Source organism: Pipra filicauda, unplaced genomic scaffold (assembly GCF_003945595.2).
Source record: "Pipra filicauda isolate LSUMZ 115617 unplaced genomic scaffold, ASM394559v2 scaffold277_size1012519_pilon, whole genome shotgun sequence".
Taxonomy (NCBI): domain Eukaryota; kingdom Metazoa; phylum Chordata; class Aves; order Passeriformes; family Pipridae; genus Pipra; species Pipra filicauda.
This window is the reverse complement of record NW_024104395.1, coordinates 485,193-503,477: the sequence shown is the minus strand read 5'-3', so window position 1 is coordinate 503,477 and position 18,285 is coordinate 485,193. Positions and strand designations below refer to the sequence as shown.

Here is an 18,285-nt window from a genome sequence, read left to right as displayed (position 1 = left end):
CATGCTGAATGGGTGTTTGCAGACCAGGGCCATGGCTGCAGTGGGCTCTGACAGCCCCTTTGGTGTTTCTGGGGGCTTTTGCCACTGCAGTAGTTTGGTCACTGGAGAAGCCCAGACATGAGGTATCCAAAGTCAGTGGGTGTGCTAGAGAGGCTGAGCTACAGCCTTAGAGGGCTCCCTTCAGAGGTTGCTGGTGCAGAAGCAAACCTGTGCATGGGCATCAGTGGGAGAACGTGAAGCCTTCAATAACTCACTGTTGGTTGTTCTTAAGTCATAATGCGTGTATTAATCGTGCAGAAATGCATTGCTGAGTTTGGAAAATGCCCTGGTCCACTGTGCTTAGCATTCAGAAGGTTCTTCAAAGGAAGCACTGGAAATTTCTGTTGACGCTGTCAATTTAAAGAATGTCCTCCAGGTGAGGATGCCAGGTGACTCCTCTACAGATGTATAATGAACTGGTTTCCTTGAATCAGACATTACCATTGGATACTGATCCTCTGCCCAAAACTCCTGACTGGAGCCTGATGAATTATTGCACACATTCCATTGTACTTTGCAGGAACTAAAGCGTTCCAGTCTCCAGTTTCTGCACCAAGCAGAAGTGTGTGAAAATGTGCCAAATGATTTTTTTTCCTACAAGAAACAAAGTATTTATGTCACTTCCACTGCTTTAACTGATTAGCTTATTTCCAGGTGGAGATATGATACTGAGAGTATAAATTAGAGGCATTAAAAAAGTTGATCAGCCCACATAAGGACAAGGCTAACAGTGTGTTTTAAAATGCTAGGGGACCTACTGATGCAGTAAGTCTGATGGTGTATTTGTCGTCCCATTTCTGTCCTACTTTCTCTGGTCATATACTTAGGCATTTATACATGTTAGTGAAGATCCCCACTAGAGCTAGTGCTCTGCTCTGTGCCATGGCAGGTCTGAAGTAAATTATTGAGTCCAGGGTCTTGTGGAATTGGAGCAGTTAGCACATCTCAATTCAGAGGGCCACATCAGCACTGTTTGAGCTGGCTCACTGACTGCAGGAAATATCTCTGCAGAGTGAATGCTTCTTGGGATGGCCCCAGTCCAGTCCTCATTGAAACTGGTAGAATTGTTCACATTTTCTCAACAGAACTTGCATCAAACCATCAACTTAAAAAAAAATATCCTGTAATGCTTTGCCAAAGTGACACAGTGCATTAATTTTTGGGTGGAAAGCAAGTATTTTCCTGTGATATTATATCTGTCCTCTTTCTTCTTTTCTGCTGATGTGGCTTGCAGATAGCTGTATGGCAACAGTTAACAGTGAGAATATGTAAAGGTGAGGAGAACAGCCGTTCCTCTGTGGATTGCTGAATGAGAAAGATGGGATGTTTTCTTTCCCCCATCTGTCAGTTATGGTAAAATGACATTTTGCTTTTCCTTTTCTTGGACCTGTTCTTGTCTCCCTTGGTCTAGGATTGAAATGATGCTTTGATTTTTCAAGAGGTTTTGCTTTCTTTAGCCCAGTGTGACAAAAATCCACTGCATAGTCTTTTGAGCGGGTTCAGGTCATGCCATCTCCAGGTTTACATCCAGCACCTAGATGTACAGTGAATGGTATCCTAGTGATGCAGGAAGGTGATGGGATGTGTCCTCATAGTGCTTGACCTGTGGTGGCAGCCTCTTCTAATTCTTTTAAGACTGTTCAAGGCTGTTGTTCCTGGTGAGTTCAGTATCCTCACAGGAAGGGGCTACATTGGAAATTGAATGACTTAAATGATGCATGGGATTTATTTCTTCCCCTTCCCATCCCTTCCTTGATGAGTGTAGCTTGTTTAGGACAATTCTGTGTATGTGGGTGGGGGTTTTTTTGTTGTTGTTATTGTTGTTGGTTTGGTTTGGGTTTTTTTGAAGATGAATGAGCCTGGCCAGGAGGACCAAACTCTGGTCTTTAGTACACAGTGAGCTTTTTTTGTTGCTTAGTCTCTACAGTCCCAGGGTTATCCTCTTTGTGGAAATCCAGACTCTTTCCTGGAGCCAAGACAAGAGCAGGAGACCAGGGCAAGAGAATGATGATGTGCGAGGGCTGTGACTGCAGAAGACAGGGACTTTATGTCCTGTGGGGAACTTAAGGAGTGGGAAATGTCCTGACTGGGAAGCACTGTCTTTTTGGCATGGCTAAGCCTGGCAGGACAGAAGCCCAGCAGGTGCTCATAGGAGGAGGTGTGAGCCCAGCTGCATCTTCTTCCTCTGTGTGGCTGAAGGTCCTGACTTTCAGGCCCTTATCCCAGACCAGACTGATGGCTGTGGCAAGGTCTTGTGGCAGCTCTTAATTTTTAATGAGAAATCCCTGTCTTGTGAAGTCTGACACAGACTTCACACAAAAATGCTGGTTTTGATGGATCAGCAGTTATCAGCAAAGCCATTTAAACCATTTCTGATTGTTCCGTTCTGGATGCCTTCAGATTCCTGCTGGTCAAACTGTGTCAAGGAAAGATAAACAGAAACTGGAACTAACTAGTGAAATGGGAACAGAAATGAGCAGTAGAGTGTGGTGCTACCATGAGAAAAGTAATGGAAGCCTTGGAAAGCCCTGGTTTTAAAATCTCAGCTGATCCCTGCATTCAGCTTTAGAGCCGATAAACTTCCCTTTGCCTAAAACCACATTTGTTTTGGATTGACTGCTTTCCATATGGCTCCCTGGCTGGGCTGATTCCTTTTGTACCTTTGTCCCTTACAACTCTATATTTTAGTTCCAGATGAAAGCTGCAGCTTTCACTGGGGAAGCAGAGCTGATGGGCTGCAGTGTTCCTTCCAGCTACCCTGGGCCAGTGAGCCTATGGGGCTGCTGAGAGGAAACCAACATGGTGTGCTTGCACTGCAGCCTGGCAAAAACTACAGGCACCTGGGAAAGTGTGGCTGGTCGAGAGGATATGTTCCTTCCCTCTGGCCAAGGCTGGCACACTCAGGAGAGATGTTGAGGTCTGTGGAGGTGGTGGCTGCCTATGGCACATGGGCACATGGGCTACAACAATGGAGTGGGGCGGGTAATCTGACAAACAGGAGGACAGAGCAGCGTGCCTCAGCAGCCACTACTTAACAGGAGGATGCAAGAGAGCCACTTCTTCTTGGTGACAGGGCCCATGTATTATTCTAATGCTGGGCAGCAGCTGCAAGTAGCAGTTTGGGAGGTTTGGGTTGGACATTAGGGAAATGTGTCAAAAGTAGTGTGGCCAGCAGGACCAGGGAAGGGGTCAGCCCCTGTACTTGGCACTTGTGAGGCCACACGTCAAATACTGTATACAGTTTCGGGCCCCTCACTACAAGAAGGACATTGAGGTGCTGGAAGAGGAGAGCAACAGAGATGGTGAAGGGTCTGGAGCCCAGGTCTTGTGAGGAGCAGCTGAGAGTGGTGGGGTGGTTTAGCCTGGAGAAGGGGAGACCTTATTGCTCTCTGCAACTACCTGAAGGGAGACTATAGCAAGGTGGGGGTCGGACTCTTCTCCCAAGTGGCAAGTGACAGGACAAGAGGAAATGGTCTCAAGTTGTGCCAGGGGAGGCTTAAATTGGATACTAGGAAATTTTTTTCTCTGAGAGGGTGGGCAAGCAGTGGAACAGACTGCCTAGGGAAATGGGTGAGTTACCACCCCCAGAGGTATTTAAAAGACATGCAGATATGGCACTTAGGAACATGGTTTAGTGGTGGACTTGGCAGTGCTGGATTACAGGTTGAACTAACCTAAACAGGTTTTTCAGCCTAAACAATTCTATGATAAAAACTTTCAGCATAGGCAGGTGGTGCAGCACTGGAGCAGGTCCACAGGGAGGCTGTGACATATTCATCCTGAGAGATTTTGAAGACTGAGCTAGGGAAAGCCAGGTCTGGCCTCACGCAGTGTTGGAGATAGTTTGTCTTTGAACAGGAGGTTGAGAAGAGATGTCTAGCTGTCTGTTCCAACTTGGATTTTGCCCTCTTTCAGTTCTCCATGGTGGTACTGTGAATGAAGGATCTGTGACTGTATAATCACTGACTCATGGGCTTTTGAAATCCGTGTTATGCAACTCCTCAGGAAAGCCAAAACAAGAAACCACTTAGGAGCAGGTGTTTTCTTTTAATAGAGTACATGACTGAGAATGTTCCTTGGAAAGTGGTCAGAGACCCTCATGAAAGCAACTATATTTATTGTCAAGAAAAGGGCATTTATTATTTGTTAAACACCTGGGACCAGTTCCACTGCTGTGATCCAGCTAATATACCCTGCTCTGGCAACAAAAAAAGGTCTGTAAAATAAGCTTAATTGGCTGATTAATCTGCTTTTATAGCTGCTTCATTTTGCTGAGATGGTGAGGAACACTACCAAAAGAGACAAGCTGCTGAAGTCTGTCCATGTGTTTAAACTGATGATCCATGTCTTTGTAGGCAAAACAAAAAGGCATGGTTTACCATGCTGAGCTGCTGCCCAGTATTTCAGTAGAAAAGCAGAGTTCCCTGCAACTGTGCGGTTCCCTGCATATGTTACACACCTCATCAACACTGAAGCCTTGTATTTCTCACAGGGTTTCAAGAGAAGCTCTGCAAATAGCTCTGAGAGTTGCTATGATTCTTTCCATATGGTAATTTAATAGAAGAATGTGTGTTAGGAGTGTCTAAGAAGATGCAAACTTGTCAACAGATCAAGATCAGTGAGCATTTTGGTTATAGAAGGTGTTACTGAGCAGAAATATTGGAAAAATACCTACTTCTGGCATATACAGGGACATGCAGCCATCAATACATACTTAAAGTAAAATGTTTAAGTGATGTAATGAATAAATATGAGCTCCTGAACAGGTACTTTGGTGCATTGTCTTTCTTTGTCTGTCCATGTCTCTGGCGGGTCTCTGCCCCAGTGCCTTATTCTCTTGATGTTGCTATGTTATCAATGTTTGACATAACCGGTGAGTGAGGGGGTGTGAATACAGTGTGTAACCTCTGTGCTTAGTGTAACTGCATTGCTAGAAAAGACAGAAAAACCTGCTGTGAGTGCAAAATGTAAAAAATAAGAGGCAAAAATAGCTCCAAGTATGAAAGATCTCAGTCCTGGGTGGTGCTGTCAGCCCTTTTCTTCCTGCTATCAGATCTGCTTTCAGCCTGCACAGTAACACAGTGCAGGTCATATGCAATGGAGAATGTCGTGAAGACTGGAGATGCTGTTCAGAGAACCAAACTGGATACTTGAGTAATCCTTGCATCAGTGTCACTTAAAAGAATGCTGCCAACTTGCCAGCAAATGTAAAAACAACACCTGACTTGCATACGGTACCTGTTAAAGTGCTGGATGCTCAAAGGATCCTATATTGAGAGTTTGGGAAGTCAGGAGTTGAAGCAATGCAGAACAGACCTTTAAATATGAGTCTGTTGGGGAGCAGAACCATTAGTGATGCGTTTAGGGGAAAGGAACCTGCTTTTAATGTGGATTACTTTCTAAAAGAAAGTTTAAAAATAGTAAAACAGTTCTGTGCTTCATTTTACACTTTAACGTTTGCCAAAAAAATAAGGTACTGCTGTGCTTGAACTAGGGAAAGGGGATTAAAAAAAAGGAAAAGGAAAAGATTAAACAGGAAAGCAATTTTTGGAAGGAGTCCTTGTGTTACGGTATGTTTTCACTTTTGGTGTCTTGCAGGAGTCTGTCTGAAGGGCCTGGGAAAGACACTGAGTATTGTATATCCAGTTTGGAAACTTGCTGTTACTGAAATTTAGTTGTATAGAAGAAAATAAAAAGCTATAAAATTATGCTCTTTATTCTGATGTTAATAGATGTGCTTGTGACAGACATGCATGGACTGCTATATATGTCACGTGCTTCATAATAACTATAGTGGGGTTTGTGTGTGTGTTTGCTTATTTTTTAAAGAGAAGGACATGCCAAGCAGACCTCTGAGAGTGCGTGCCCAGTCTCCAGATAGCAAGTTACCTTTTCGGTGGAAGCCACCTTATGGAGCAGGCTTCAGAAGTCCACGCAGCAGATCCCAAGGTTATCCCCGTGGGTATGGAGAGAGCAGCCGAAGGATGAGCTATGCTCCAATGCCGCAAGAGCGACAAAACCAGGAAGCAAGAAAACTAGGTGAGTTAGAATTCCCTGATAGCACCCAGTTTAGCTAGCACACTTCTGTAGTCCTCTGTGGCTGCTAGGTAATCACAGATCACATGTTGTTCTAGCCATCAAACAGCTTTCTTTCTATAAATGAAAATGCTCCCTACGATTGTATTCTATAATGTGTTTTTAACAGACAGTAGGATATTACCTAAAGAATAGGGTAGAAATTGTAGAAGAACTTGATGCTGTGTTAAAGAGACATGAGTGTTAGTTACTCATTAACAGCAGAGGGAAAGGGTGGAGAGAAGAGCCATATCCCAGATTCTCCTTGCATGTGGTGGGACCACTCTAAAATCCATTATTTCTTTTCAACGAAAAGGGTGACAGGAAAGCCTCTGTTTTTCCCCTGCATGTACAGCCTCTGAGTCAGTTCATGTGGTTTCGCTGCCATCAAGGAGCTCTCAGGGACGGAGCCAACCTGTCTATAGGTCATCTTTAACTAAAAGAAAAGTCACAGGTATGTTTCTTTCACATCTGCTGTCCATGAATGAAGACAATTGGATACAAAGAGATAACTTTGTGATTTTTAGACTGCAAGTCTTTTGGTGCTGGAGCTGCTAGGTTTTTCTCTGTGTGCTACAGAGCTTTATGGATGTCTCCAATTGCTTCTTTAATTCAAGCAGGATTGATAAAGTAATGATTTTTTCATTCACTTTTTTTTTTTGCCTTGTATACCATAAAAAATTAAATGTCGAATTCAAACAACCTGTTTGAAGCATAAAAGATGCAGGAATTCTCCCTTGTGAAGAATTTTTTGGAGAAGGTTTTATTGCTCTTCAAAATGAAACCAAATTTTAAAATCTCGAAATTTTTCATAAGTCAAAATTTCTACTCTCCAGGCAGCTCTGGCAGTGAGTTTGCCAGAGATGATGAATATCAGTATGTTAATAAAACTTTTGCTGAAAGTGATAGTTTGGGCGCCGATAGAATATTGAAAGACTGTAGAATATATTAGTACTCTGGTCTTTTAGGCAGACAACTAACAAAAGAAATGATGTTTCCGTGGGATACCATCGGTAATCAATCTACTTGGTTTCCCACTCCTACTTGTACTTGTAATTCAGCTGTGCTGTGTGAGTATTATAGTGTCAGTTGAAGACATTTACTGATTTTTATGAGAAATCTAATGTTGTTATTGATATGCTATTCTGTTTTGCCATTTCAGAGGAGGAAGAGGTGGAGGTGGCACACGACATAACCGTTCGAGTTATGTCCTCTCAATCTGTGCTCGTTGCTTGGACAGACCCACTGTATGAAAAACAGAAGGTTGCAGCAAATAGGTAGTTAGCCCTGTGTTTTTTAAATGAATACTGAAGGGGAACTGCTGCTAACACACTACTGAATGCTTTTGCATTTATTTAATTACTGTTGGTTATGAGAATAATTTAGCTTGCCTCCCAGCACTGTTAGTATTTAGAAATCTGAGTAAGTGCTGAAATGTTGCCAGCCCCAGCTGTGGGTATTTTGCAGTTCAAATGCTGGTATGTCACCATGGTCAGCAAATCCCCGCGTGTCCATGGGGAAAGAAGAAGTGGGGGACAGGGCACAGCCCACAGAGGTGAGGTCTTGAGTTGGATTGGCAAAACAGACTACAGCTTTGAGACAATCATACTGTGGATGAAGGAAACATCACTGCAATGGGAAAGACACCCATCACGGCACTCTGCATCCTCTAACCTTCCAGAAGGCCCATGCCGCTGAGGCTGAGCAGGTCAGGGGCTCCTGTGGGTGAGAGAGCTTGACTCACAGCAGCATACCACAGCAGATGGAGACCACAACAAACAGAGAAATGGGCTGGAAACTGCCAGAGGTCTGAAAGCACTGGATTGTGTTGCTCAGCTTGGGAACGCCAAAGAGCTGTGCAACCTGGTGTGGAAATACCCTGAGGGTCACAGCAGGAAAACTGATAATTTCAGATATTCTCTGTTTCCTTGTGGAAGCAACTGTCTAGGCAGACATGTGGGAACCAAGCCGGTGCTGCTCTGGGAGCAAAGGGCTCCCAGCCATCCAGCCGTGCTCACGGCCGTGAGATGGTGGTGTGGAGCCCTCTGTGACTTCTCCTGGGGGAAGAGGGTATTTTGAGTAAGAGTCTTGAAAGAGTGGTCCGTCCTTTAGGGTGGAAGGGATCACGGTCCATTAGAAGAAGACAAATGTGTTTATTTAAAAGATGTTGGGTTTTCGTGGTGGTGGTACTTTATTTTTTGCAATTTGGTAGGTTCCTCAGTAAACCCCAGCGGACTAGCTGAGGGCAAAGCATCGCCATCCCTCTGTGGTTCTGCTAATGCTAGGTTTCCGCAGGTGAATTTTTATTTTCCTGTGTTTCTGATCCCAGGCAATATAATGTTCGCTATCGGGAAAAGGGGGAATCGGCAAGGTGGGATTATAAGCAGGTGTCCAACCGGCGGGCACTGGTGGAAAATCTAGTGCCAGACACTATGTACGAGTTTGCCATTCAAATCTTGGAAGGAGAAAAGGAAGGCAAATGGAGTGTGTCTGTTTACCAACGGACCCCAGAGGCGGGTATGTATTCAAAAGGTCTGTGGGGTAACACAGGTCTTAGGATTTGAGCTGTGGAATAGGGCTGACTTGAGGGAAAGTCAGAATAAGTGGTTGCCAGGGGCAGCAGAGGGTTGGGAATATGGGAAAAACCTCAGTGCTGCTGCCTGAATCCCTGCAGTAGTGCCCTGGAGAGCACACCAGACTGCTCTTGCGGTATGACAAGAACAGGGGGTATTTCTGTGGAATGAGTCAGCACTTTGCACCCCTGAAGCTGGATGAGCCCCTTCAGTGGGAAGAGCAACATGTCTTCCTTCCCACTCTGTGGGCAGCAAATTTAAATCCTCTGTCCACCACGGAGAAGCTGTCAGACCCCTTTGGTACAGGGAAGTGGTCCCTAACAACCAAATTACCGTGTCATTCCAGCTGAGCCACAGTAGCAGTCTTGTGCAGACATCCTGTTCCTAAAAATATGGAATAAAATTTCACTATGGTAGTCTGAGAGAGAGATGTAAACAGAGGCATGCATGGGCCTGAGTCATGTGTGTGCTTCACATTTATCTTTGAAATGGCCATATAGTAATCTCTGCTATGAGAAGATGGAGCAAACGATGTGTGCTGTGTTCGTTTACCTTTCTTAATTGCCTCTTCTGCGTTTGGCTGTTTCACAGCTCCTACCAGTGCACCTGAAAATTTGGATGTTTGGCCACTAAAGGGGAAACCAACCTCTGTAGCAGCATCCTGGGATGCTCTCCCAGAGAGTGAAGGAAAAGTCAAAGGTGAGTTATCAGTATTGGTTTCTAACTCCCTCAAGGAACTGATCTTCTCAAAGCCAGACTGCTGCCCCACAGTAAGCTGGAACATTTGGTGTGCCAGGATTTTTTCACTTGTTAATGGCTTATACCCAAGTAAGATTTTCATGCTTCTAGCCCTGAGTCTCCACAGCACCACTGAGAAGCCATTGTTACTCTGTGACCTCCCATTGTGCCTGGGATGTCAGAGAGCTTTCTGGGGTATCATGCATGTACATTTTACCTCTTCTTCCATTAATAAACAAGTTGAAATGGAACTCAAGAAGGAAGTTTCTGGAAGGATTTGTAAGAATTAGGTGAAGAAGGAAAAGTTGGGTAGTTGCCAAGAAAGTGGGTGGGCTTATGTTGTGATTTATTTCTAGTTTATCATGGAAGGAAAGCCTCAGCTTTAAAAGCAAGCACAAATTGTATTTTCAGCAGATATCGTGCGTAAGTTTTGTGTACTGCAGCATTACTGTACGTAGTCATAATGATAATTTGCCAGTGGTTATGTTTTTGCATAGTATTAAAAAAAAAGCTTTCTGGGATTTTTTTTCCTGTTTCCCTCTGAACATGAACAGGCTGATTTTTTGGCCTCTCCTGTTCTTCAGTGGTTGACAGGATTGTGTTCTCAAATTACACAAGTTTTTGGAGGTGCCTTATCAACACCGTAGCATCTCAGGATTTAAAAACCATTGGCCTGGAGGGAAATATACTGTGTCTGCATATAAGACCTACTCCATGTGTTTTCCAAGGCGGTGATGGAATTCATTCCTTTTTGAAGTCAGTAGAAGTCTTGCCAGTTACTTCAATGGACCTGCAATAATGTCCAAGAATTATTATTTCTTAAAGTAGGGTCATGCAGGGACATTATCTCAAATTTGAGATCTGCTCCTAATTTTGAGCAGTCTGTAGGCCTTTGCGCATTTTTGTCTGCTAATCATTAGATGATTCATTCAAGACAATAATTTTAAAGATACCTAATATTCAAGGGCTGAATGCTTGTATGTGTTTAATACATTGTGGTTTTTCTTGAGTATGAAGTGTTACAGGAAAGGCCCAATTTTTAAACTAAATAAATGACAAGATATTTTTACTGGCTAAATAAAATCACTGAATTAGCACTTCATGGTCATTTTGATGGCACGTAGTAATCAGGAATTTTTGTCTTTTAAGTCTTTTGGTTTTCAACCCTGTCCTTATATATTTATGCCACATATTAAAATTGTGGGAGAAAATGTCCTTCAGTAGCTATCTGAGAGTTATCAGAAGGTACACAAGTGTCTCTGCAATTAAAGTAACACCTGTATCCTAGAAGAAAAGAAAAAAGATTCAAAGCTTACCATGTCTTCTAATACATTGATTTATTTTTCAACTGAGAGCATTAAATGTATTTGCATATAAAATACTGATGAATTTTTTTTCTTTATTTTGATGAACTATGCCTGGCTTATTTCTTAAAACAAGGAATATGGGCTCATTTTCAGAAAAACCACGTTTCTTCTTTTTAAAGATGCCATTATGTTCCAGTGTTTTTTCCTCATGGTACTGTGATTGCTCATGTGTTGTTGGGGTTTTTTGTGTGAAGTTTTTGTGTTTCAAGCTGGCAGCCCTTGAAATTTATTATCAAAACCCTGGTTTTGTCCAATACATCTTACAGAGGATTTGAAAAGAAAATGAAGCCTGCAGATGTCTGAGATCTTACCTGCAGTTTTTGGGGGTATAATGGGAAGATTCCTCTTCATGCCCGCAATTATTCCTATAGGGGTGAAATTTCTTTTAATACAGAAAGCTAAGAAAGGGCACAGGTATCACAGTAATACGAAACAAAGGTGAGAGCAGGACGAGTTTCTTAAGCAACAACAAAACCTTGCTTTGGTGTTTGACCCTCGCTATAGTTAAGCACAGTATATCAGATTTTGACTTTGTTGTACAGATATGATATTGCTCCCATTTGGCAAATAAATCCACAGTGATGTCATTTTCTGGTAGAAGTATCTTTTCTGAATAAGAACCTCAGTCATCCAGGCATGACTTTTACCTGTAGGTTACAGCTAAAACTCCTTTAAGCAAAGACTCTGCTGGAAATATTTATATTTGACTGCAGTAATATTGTTTCCAAGATTAAAGTAAGTTTTTCAGTGTTTTCATGGGGATGTCCTTCAGGCTCCAACACTGCTGAGAAATGAGTATATGGCCTTTGGAACTGGTAGAATTTCACCACAGTGGACTGGAAGAACTACTTTTGCATGACTAGGGTCTTACAATAGAGTGCAATTATAGCTGTGTCAAGACTGTGTTGGAAATTAGGATTAGAAAGTAATTAATAGCAATGAATGATGTAATCTGATTTTAATACTGATGTTTTGAATGATAGTTATGTGAATACACAGTTTTATTCTTCTTCCAAATAATTTCTGTGGGAAAAAAAAAAAATTAACATTCTTATTTGGTGGTGAATATAGCTACCATCAGCAATGCAGTTGTGTGTTGTCCACATTGTGAGCGAGTTATGTTTTAGAAGAATATTCTCTGGATCACGTGTTATTCATTGCAAATACCTTAGTAGCTAGTCAGTAAGTTCAAAATTTCTCTATTTTTTGGGAAGTATACAATGTGGTCATAGTCAGTGAGCCATAACAAAACAGGTATTCTGATCATAGCGATCTGCACTACCTAGCGTTCGCACAGTCTTTCAGACTAGATTTCCACAAGTAGTAGGATAGTGCATATTTTCACAGCAATGTTCATACATGTTTTTTGCCTCCAGTGCATTTTCTCTTCATAGATTTCCTCTGCTATTTCTGATTTAGAGCACTTATATTTTTCAGAACTCATTTTTTTTCCCTTTATTAGTTGGTGTCCAAAACCAAAAAACAAGGTCTCCTGGTGCAGCACACCAAACGGCGCAGGAGTTGTTGCTATAATTTTCTCATGTCCCCCACACCTTCTCTGGAAGTGCGCACGGATGTCATCCAGCTCCTCTTGATGACAGTTCACCCCGATGGGCATTGTTGCTTATGTATTTTTACAAAGGTATAGCTCACATATTGTCTCAGTGATTAGGTCATTGATGTGATTTGGTTTTGTCTATTAAGATGAACAAATGTTCAACTTACCTACATATATATGTATATATCTCTCTCTCATGTCTTTATACTCCAGCTGTTGACTCGGCGTGCATTGCTAGTGTATTAATTTTAGTAATGCACGTTCTAATTCATCCTACCCATACAGTCTGTCCGCTGGAAACAGGACTGTTTTCAGTTTCCTCCTTCCAACCGTCTGCCAAATCATTTCAGAATACATTCTTTCATACGCCCCGGCTCTCAAGCCATTTGGAGCAAAGTCCATCACCTACTCTGGAGCTACAACATCAGCCATAATAGATGGTCTTCAGGCCGGGGAGCGCTATATTTTCAAAATTCGTGCAGCAAACAGGAGGGGACCAGGTCCTCAGTCTAAAGCCTTCAGTGTCGCCATCCCAGCAGGTGAGCACCAAGCCAGGAACCAGTTGCGTGTTCACCCATTCTTGCCTTGGTCCTGGCTGTGTTAATTCTTACTGACTTAACTCCTCTACACTCTATCTAACTTGTGGGATTTTACTTCCTTAGTACTGTTTTTATTAGTTCTTATTATTACTATATTGTCCAAATAAGTGTTTGTCACTCTGCAGCAGGTAAAAGGACATCTTATGAACATTTTAACATCTTAAATAAATGCATGCCTTATTCCATTTCCTTCATGGCAACACTATGTACTCTTGCTGTCCAAAGGCTTTGGGTCTTTGCAATGCTTTGGGTCTTTGGCTGCCCTATTCCTGAGAACTCCTGCTTGAAAGTCTCAAAAGTCAGTTAGAGTGTTTTACTCAGAATATTTGCTGGGTTAACTAAAAATGGGGTCTACAGCCCTACATGGGATAATACAGCACCATGCCATCAACATGACTAAACTCTGCTGAAGATTTGGTTTCACTGAAAGAGGTTTTACCCAAGATACAATAATTCCGTATAGGTACCTTTCTACAATCCAGAATTTAACTTAGCCGTACTGCACAACCTGGTTAATACAGAAACAATTGTTGTCTCATATTCTCGTAAGTTGTTTTGTTCTTGCTTCCTGAGCGGTTTCTTCTCTTGGTCAGTTTTTTGTGCATCTTCTATTGTGAATAAACACTATTTTCCTCCCTAGATGCTCATGAGGATTCAGTTGCTCAGCAAAAGACAAATATTCAAGATAATTCAGAGGCTAAAAAAACTGGGAATGCTGGCTCATCTTCTCAGTCTTCTTCTGTTTCTTCAAAAGCCCAGCCATCACCTTCTTCTAAGCAATTGTCTGTTCATTCACCTAATGTTAGTGATAAAAAGAATCTTCTTTCTGAATATAAGAATAAAATCTTGACTCGAGGGGTCTTGAGTAAATCTCAGTTACCTTCTAGAAAGACAGGAGAGCCGGAACCTGATCTCCAGTCCACTGAGGTGACAGATGATCACGATTCTTCCCAAGAAGCTCCAACATCACCACCAAAAGTGCAGGACCAGAGGCGGAATGTTAGACCCTTGTCCCCTGGTCGTCCAGTTCACCCTGTCCTTTCCTCAGGGAGGACCTCTGTTCGAACCCACGCATCAGAAGTGTCACGCCAGACGAGCACAGAGAAACGTGAGCCACCAGCGGTGTTGCCATCCTCAGCACAACATTCTTCTGCCTCATCTGTTCCCAAATACACGGATAACGAAACAAAGCAACAGAGGCAAAGCAACAATAATGTGCCTTCTAAAACCTCTTCCCATCCTCTGCCTACCAAAAATAATGATCTTGTGGGTAATGAGGAAGAGAAGCCAGACCCCATGCTGGTGAAACTGTCTTCTAAAACTTCAGAGCCTAGTCGCCTGGCTTTGCCACTGAGTCGGCAATCTGCTGTCTCTCATGAGGTTGTCTTAGGTCATCGCAGTGGGTCTGGCTCTCTAGGTCTGTCCAAATCAGCAAGTTCCCACGCTCGTGATAGCCATAACAAGTTTGACAGTGAAGAAGCAGAGGACAGAGCAGGACAACCCAGTTCCAGGTCACAGCAAATAAGGCTATCCTCAGGCTCCGGTTCTCGCATGCGGAAGGATTCAAAATTGGCTGCAGTGGCAGTCTCATCTAGATCTGCTATTTCTGATCACACTTCAACTCACTCTCACTCCTCTACCCGTTCCAAATCCAATGGAAAAGATGTTGATAAGAATCATAGGGAGGACTCACAAGATCAAAATCCCTTATTTCCTTCTCTACCCTCTTCCAGACAGTCCTCTTCAGCAAGCTATTCAAAGAGAAGAAATCCTCAGGTTGATTCTGATTCTCAGCTCAGAGAGACACATGGTGAAAAATCACCCCACTTTGACTCAGAAGAACAGCAAAGTCGAACAACTGCTCCAGAAAAGCATTCTCTTTTGCAGTCTTCTCTTTCCAAACACAAGCCTGAAGAGCAGGACAGTCGAGAGGTAAAAGAAACTCTTGTTCGATCAAAACCAAGTGTGTCATTGTCTAGAAAGATATTCTCCTCTCATCTTCCAGTGGAGAAGACCTCCCACTCAGAGCCTTCACAGAGGGCACAAACCAGTCCTTCGTTACTGCATTCAAGGGGCCGGCGCCTCCCATCTCACATCTATTCCCAGAGTAATGAAGAGTTGCAGGAAGATGATGATGAGGATGTAACAGAGGGCAGTGACAGAGCAAGCAGCCACTCTGTGTTTCCTAAAGAGGTGTCCTCTTCTAGGGAATTACCTTCATCTTTCTCTCAGGGAAGTTCAAGTTCATCTCAATCAAAGCAGCAGCAGCCAGGTTCTCAGGTACCTTCTTACAAACCAAAGCATATTCAGCCAGACTCCAGTTCTGCCAGTGATACAGCAAAAGACAACCAGTACAATCCAAGGTTGTCATCCACTTCGAGACAAGCTCGTCCTTCATTACCTACTCGCTCAAGGGTTGCTATGAGAACAGCATCCCAAACAGAGAAAAAATATGGTCTATTGCCCTCAAAAATATCCAACACTGAACTTCCTCAAAAAGTTCCTTCATCTTCTTCATCTAAATCTCATCAGTCAGTTTCTAATGAAGAGAGTGATTATTACAGTGAATATGATCAGAAAGAAGTGGAAGAGAAACCCACATCTTTGGCAGCAAAACGGTCCCCTGCTGTTTCTAGAGGTAACAAAAACACATACGATGACACTACTAGCAATAAAAGAAAATCTATGGACACTCTTCTACCTCACAAAGTAAGTTCTGAAGAGGAAGAGATGGAAAAAGCTTCAACATTAAAAGCGGCTTCTCCTGAATCACCAGGAAGCTCTGCCATAGCATCACATATTACTCAGTCCTCTAACAAGCATACCCCATCTAAACCAAGCTTTGTCTGGCTGCATTCTCCTGGAACTACCACCACACACACTGTTTCTCCAACAGTTTCTTCTTCCACTTTGTCTCCTCGTCAGCGACTACTGAACTCCAGGCTACGGAGCCCTTCCCAACGGCAAGTTGTCAGACCTCCTTATAGACCAGGTATCTTGTCTTTATTGTACTACTCTCACTAATTGTGTTTTTCCTAAGGTCAGCAGTTAGCTGAAAACTCCTCCATCAGAATGCAAGTTCAGCTATTTAGTATAACATATTACTTTTTATTTTGATGGTTCTCAGGGAGCTCAGTTCTTGAGGACATTGTCTGATTGGTGTAATGTGGTGCCCCAGACCTTTTGTCCTGTGGTCTGATCTGCACAGGATCCCATGATCCACAGAGGAGATGACAGAGTTAGGTACTAAATTGGAAAAAGGGCTGTGTTCCTTATTGAGCAATGAATTCACTGAATGCTTATGGAAAGAACATTTGTACTCAGAGTATGACAACCCCTCAGGTGCATAGTTCTTCATGACGGGGATTGCTAAAAGGCCTGTTCTGTAGTTCTGTAGTACTACGTTGCCCATGTCTATGCAGTTAGGTGTTTCCTCATGATGTCCTGGCATTCTGTGTTTTCTTTAATGAATTTTTAAACCACTTTCCTCTTTTTTCTAAATGACAGCTCAGGGTTGCCCATATCTGTTGAGGACTCTGCACATCACAGTCAGGCCATCTAACACCTTTATGACTGATTTACCCCAAATTAGGGACTTGCTTTCTGGCAGAATATCTGATGACCCAGGATAGTAGAACAGAGGGTCCACTACACATCAAGGTGTGTCACCTGTTGATTCCTCATGTGACATATGGAGAATCCCAGACAGTTTCAGTAACTTTGCTAAGTAGAAATAGTTTTTCTTCCTCCCATGTTTAGACACCTAAAGTAATATTGAGTGACCTCAGTGTTTTAGTAACAACGTCTTGTTCAATGTGGCCTCACTGTTACACAATGAGGACCATGCAGCTGGGCTATTGTATTTGATATGCTTTAATCAGACTCAGTATTGTGTAGAGGTTCACCAGCTTAAAGAGCTTTAACATGGAAGTAAACCTGAAATAATGCTGAGGAAGATAAAATGTATAGCACGAAAAAATAACACATTTCTGTTTGGAGGTTGTATAAACTTACTACTAGCAATGCAGTTGCGGAGTTATAGCCAACAAGTGTTCAGTTAATATTTTTGTTAATATATCTTTTTCCAGTCAATATATGTATGTATTTTCATTGTGTTTTTCTGGAGGCAAGTCTCTGAGCTAGGCTGTGAAAATTGCTGCTGTTTCAGAGCTGGGGGACCTGCAGCTCAGTGCCACTGCTTCTCCACCTCTGACCTGAGTGTGCTTCTGTTTAGCAATGGTTTTTCAGCTAGAGGAGAGTCCTTCCTTTTACAGGTTAAAAAAATAGGTGTAGAGAAAATTGCCATCCCCTCTCCTTTCAGCTTGTCGCTACAGGATATGGTATAAGGATAGGATTGAACAAGTGTTTGCATTTAATAATGATTTCTTCCCTCATCCCACTTCAAATATTTACAAATATCGCAAACATTTTAATGACTGTAGTGTCATTGAGAAATATTGACCTGCTTTCTTAAAAAAAAAAAAGAAAAGAGGGAATAAAGAGACCAAATAAACATGGTAGAAACAAACCATGGGTGTTTAAACTCTTTAAGAAGAAATAATTCCAGATGCTTGTGTCAGCTACAGGGATCTGACGGTGTCACAACAGTTGCTCCAAGCAGAAATGGAGTGCCTGGTGTGCAGAGTGTGGTGAGAGCTCTTTCTGCTCTCGTTTATGTTCAGGTCAGTCAGAAAATGCCTTTACTTGCAATTTAAAATGCGGTTTGTAAGTGGCACAGCTTTCTTCAGAATAGTGTGTTTTCTTCTATGTTTCAGGTTACAATGGCAGACCAAATCTTACAACGAAAAATGGAAATGGAAAAATAATCCCTGGTAATAGTGGAAAACCAAGTGGACAGAAAGTAATCAATGGCCCTCAAGGAACAAAGTGGGTAGGGTGACCTTCTCTCCAAATTCAAGATGCTTTGGCCTTTTATAGTATTTACATTTTCATTAAGAAAAGACAGGCGAACAGTGCCATCAGTCAATGAAGCTGTAAAGTGAAGTTATACTTACTGGTCTAGTTTCCAGTGTTCCACTGAAATCTAATGACAGATTCTGGATTTTGTTATATTAACATTTTAAATGTCTGATTTAAAGCATAATGGCTCAAATTTTCAACTATAACATTACTCCCATAAATTTACTGATTTAGTGAAACATTTTTTCTTCGAAGTCAGTGGGACTTACACTCCCCAGTGACTCAGGGCTTGTCTGCTGTGCAGTGTGAGTGAGGACTGTCCAGGATAACTACTGTGAAAGATATGTTCAGCAGTGCTTCTCCCAGACTTGTGCCTCAGGTGGAAGCTTGTGAGCAAGAGTATTGAAATATTAAAG

At 42.4% G+C, this 18,285-nt stretch overlaps 1 protein-coding gene across 5 annotated transcripts in view; it reads left to right on the top strand.

Annotated features, from left to right (window-relative positions):
• Positions 1 to 18,285, top strand: part of FNDC1 (fibronectin type III domain containing 1) — a 63,602-nt gene that overhangs the window by 16,536 nt on the left and 28,781 nt on the right. For all 5 annotated transcript variants that reach the window (XM_039382619.1, XM_039382618.1, XM_039382615.1 and 2 more), the window contains exons 2-9: positions 5,869 to 6,078; positions 6,470 to 6,568; positions 7,277 to 7,391; positions 8,444 to 8,631; positions 9,279 to 9,386; positions 12,701 to 12,889; positions 13,590 to 15,941; positions 17,725 to 17,840. In XM_039382619.1, coding sequence (XP_039238553.1) covers positions 5,877 to 6,078; positions 6,470 to 6,568; positions 7,277 to 7,391; positions 8,444 to 8,631; positions 9,279 to 9,386; positions 12,701 to 12,889; positions 13,590 to 15,941; positions 17,725 to 17,840 — 3,369 coding nt within the window. In that variant the 5' untranslated portion in view covers positions 5,869 to 5,876. The remainder of the gene's footprint in view (positions 1 to 5,868; positions 6,079 to 6,469; positions 6,569 to 7,276; positions 7,392 to 8,443; positions 8,632 to 9,278; positions 9,387 to 12,700; positions 12,890 to 13,589; positions 15,942 to 17,724; positions 17,841 to 18,285) is intronic.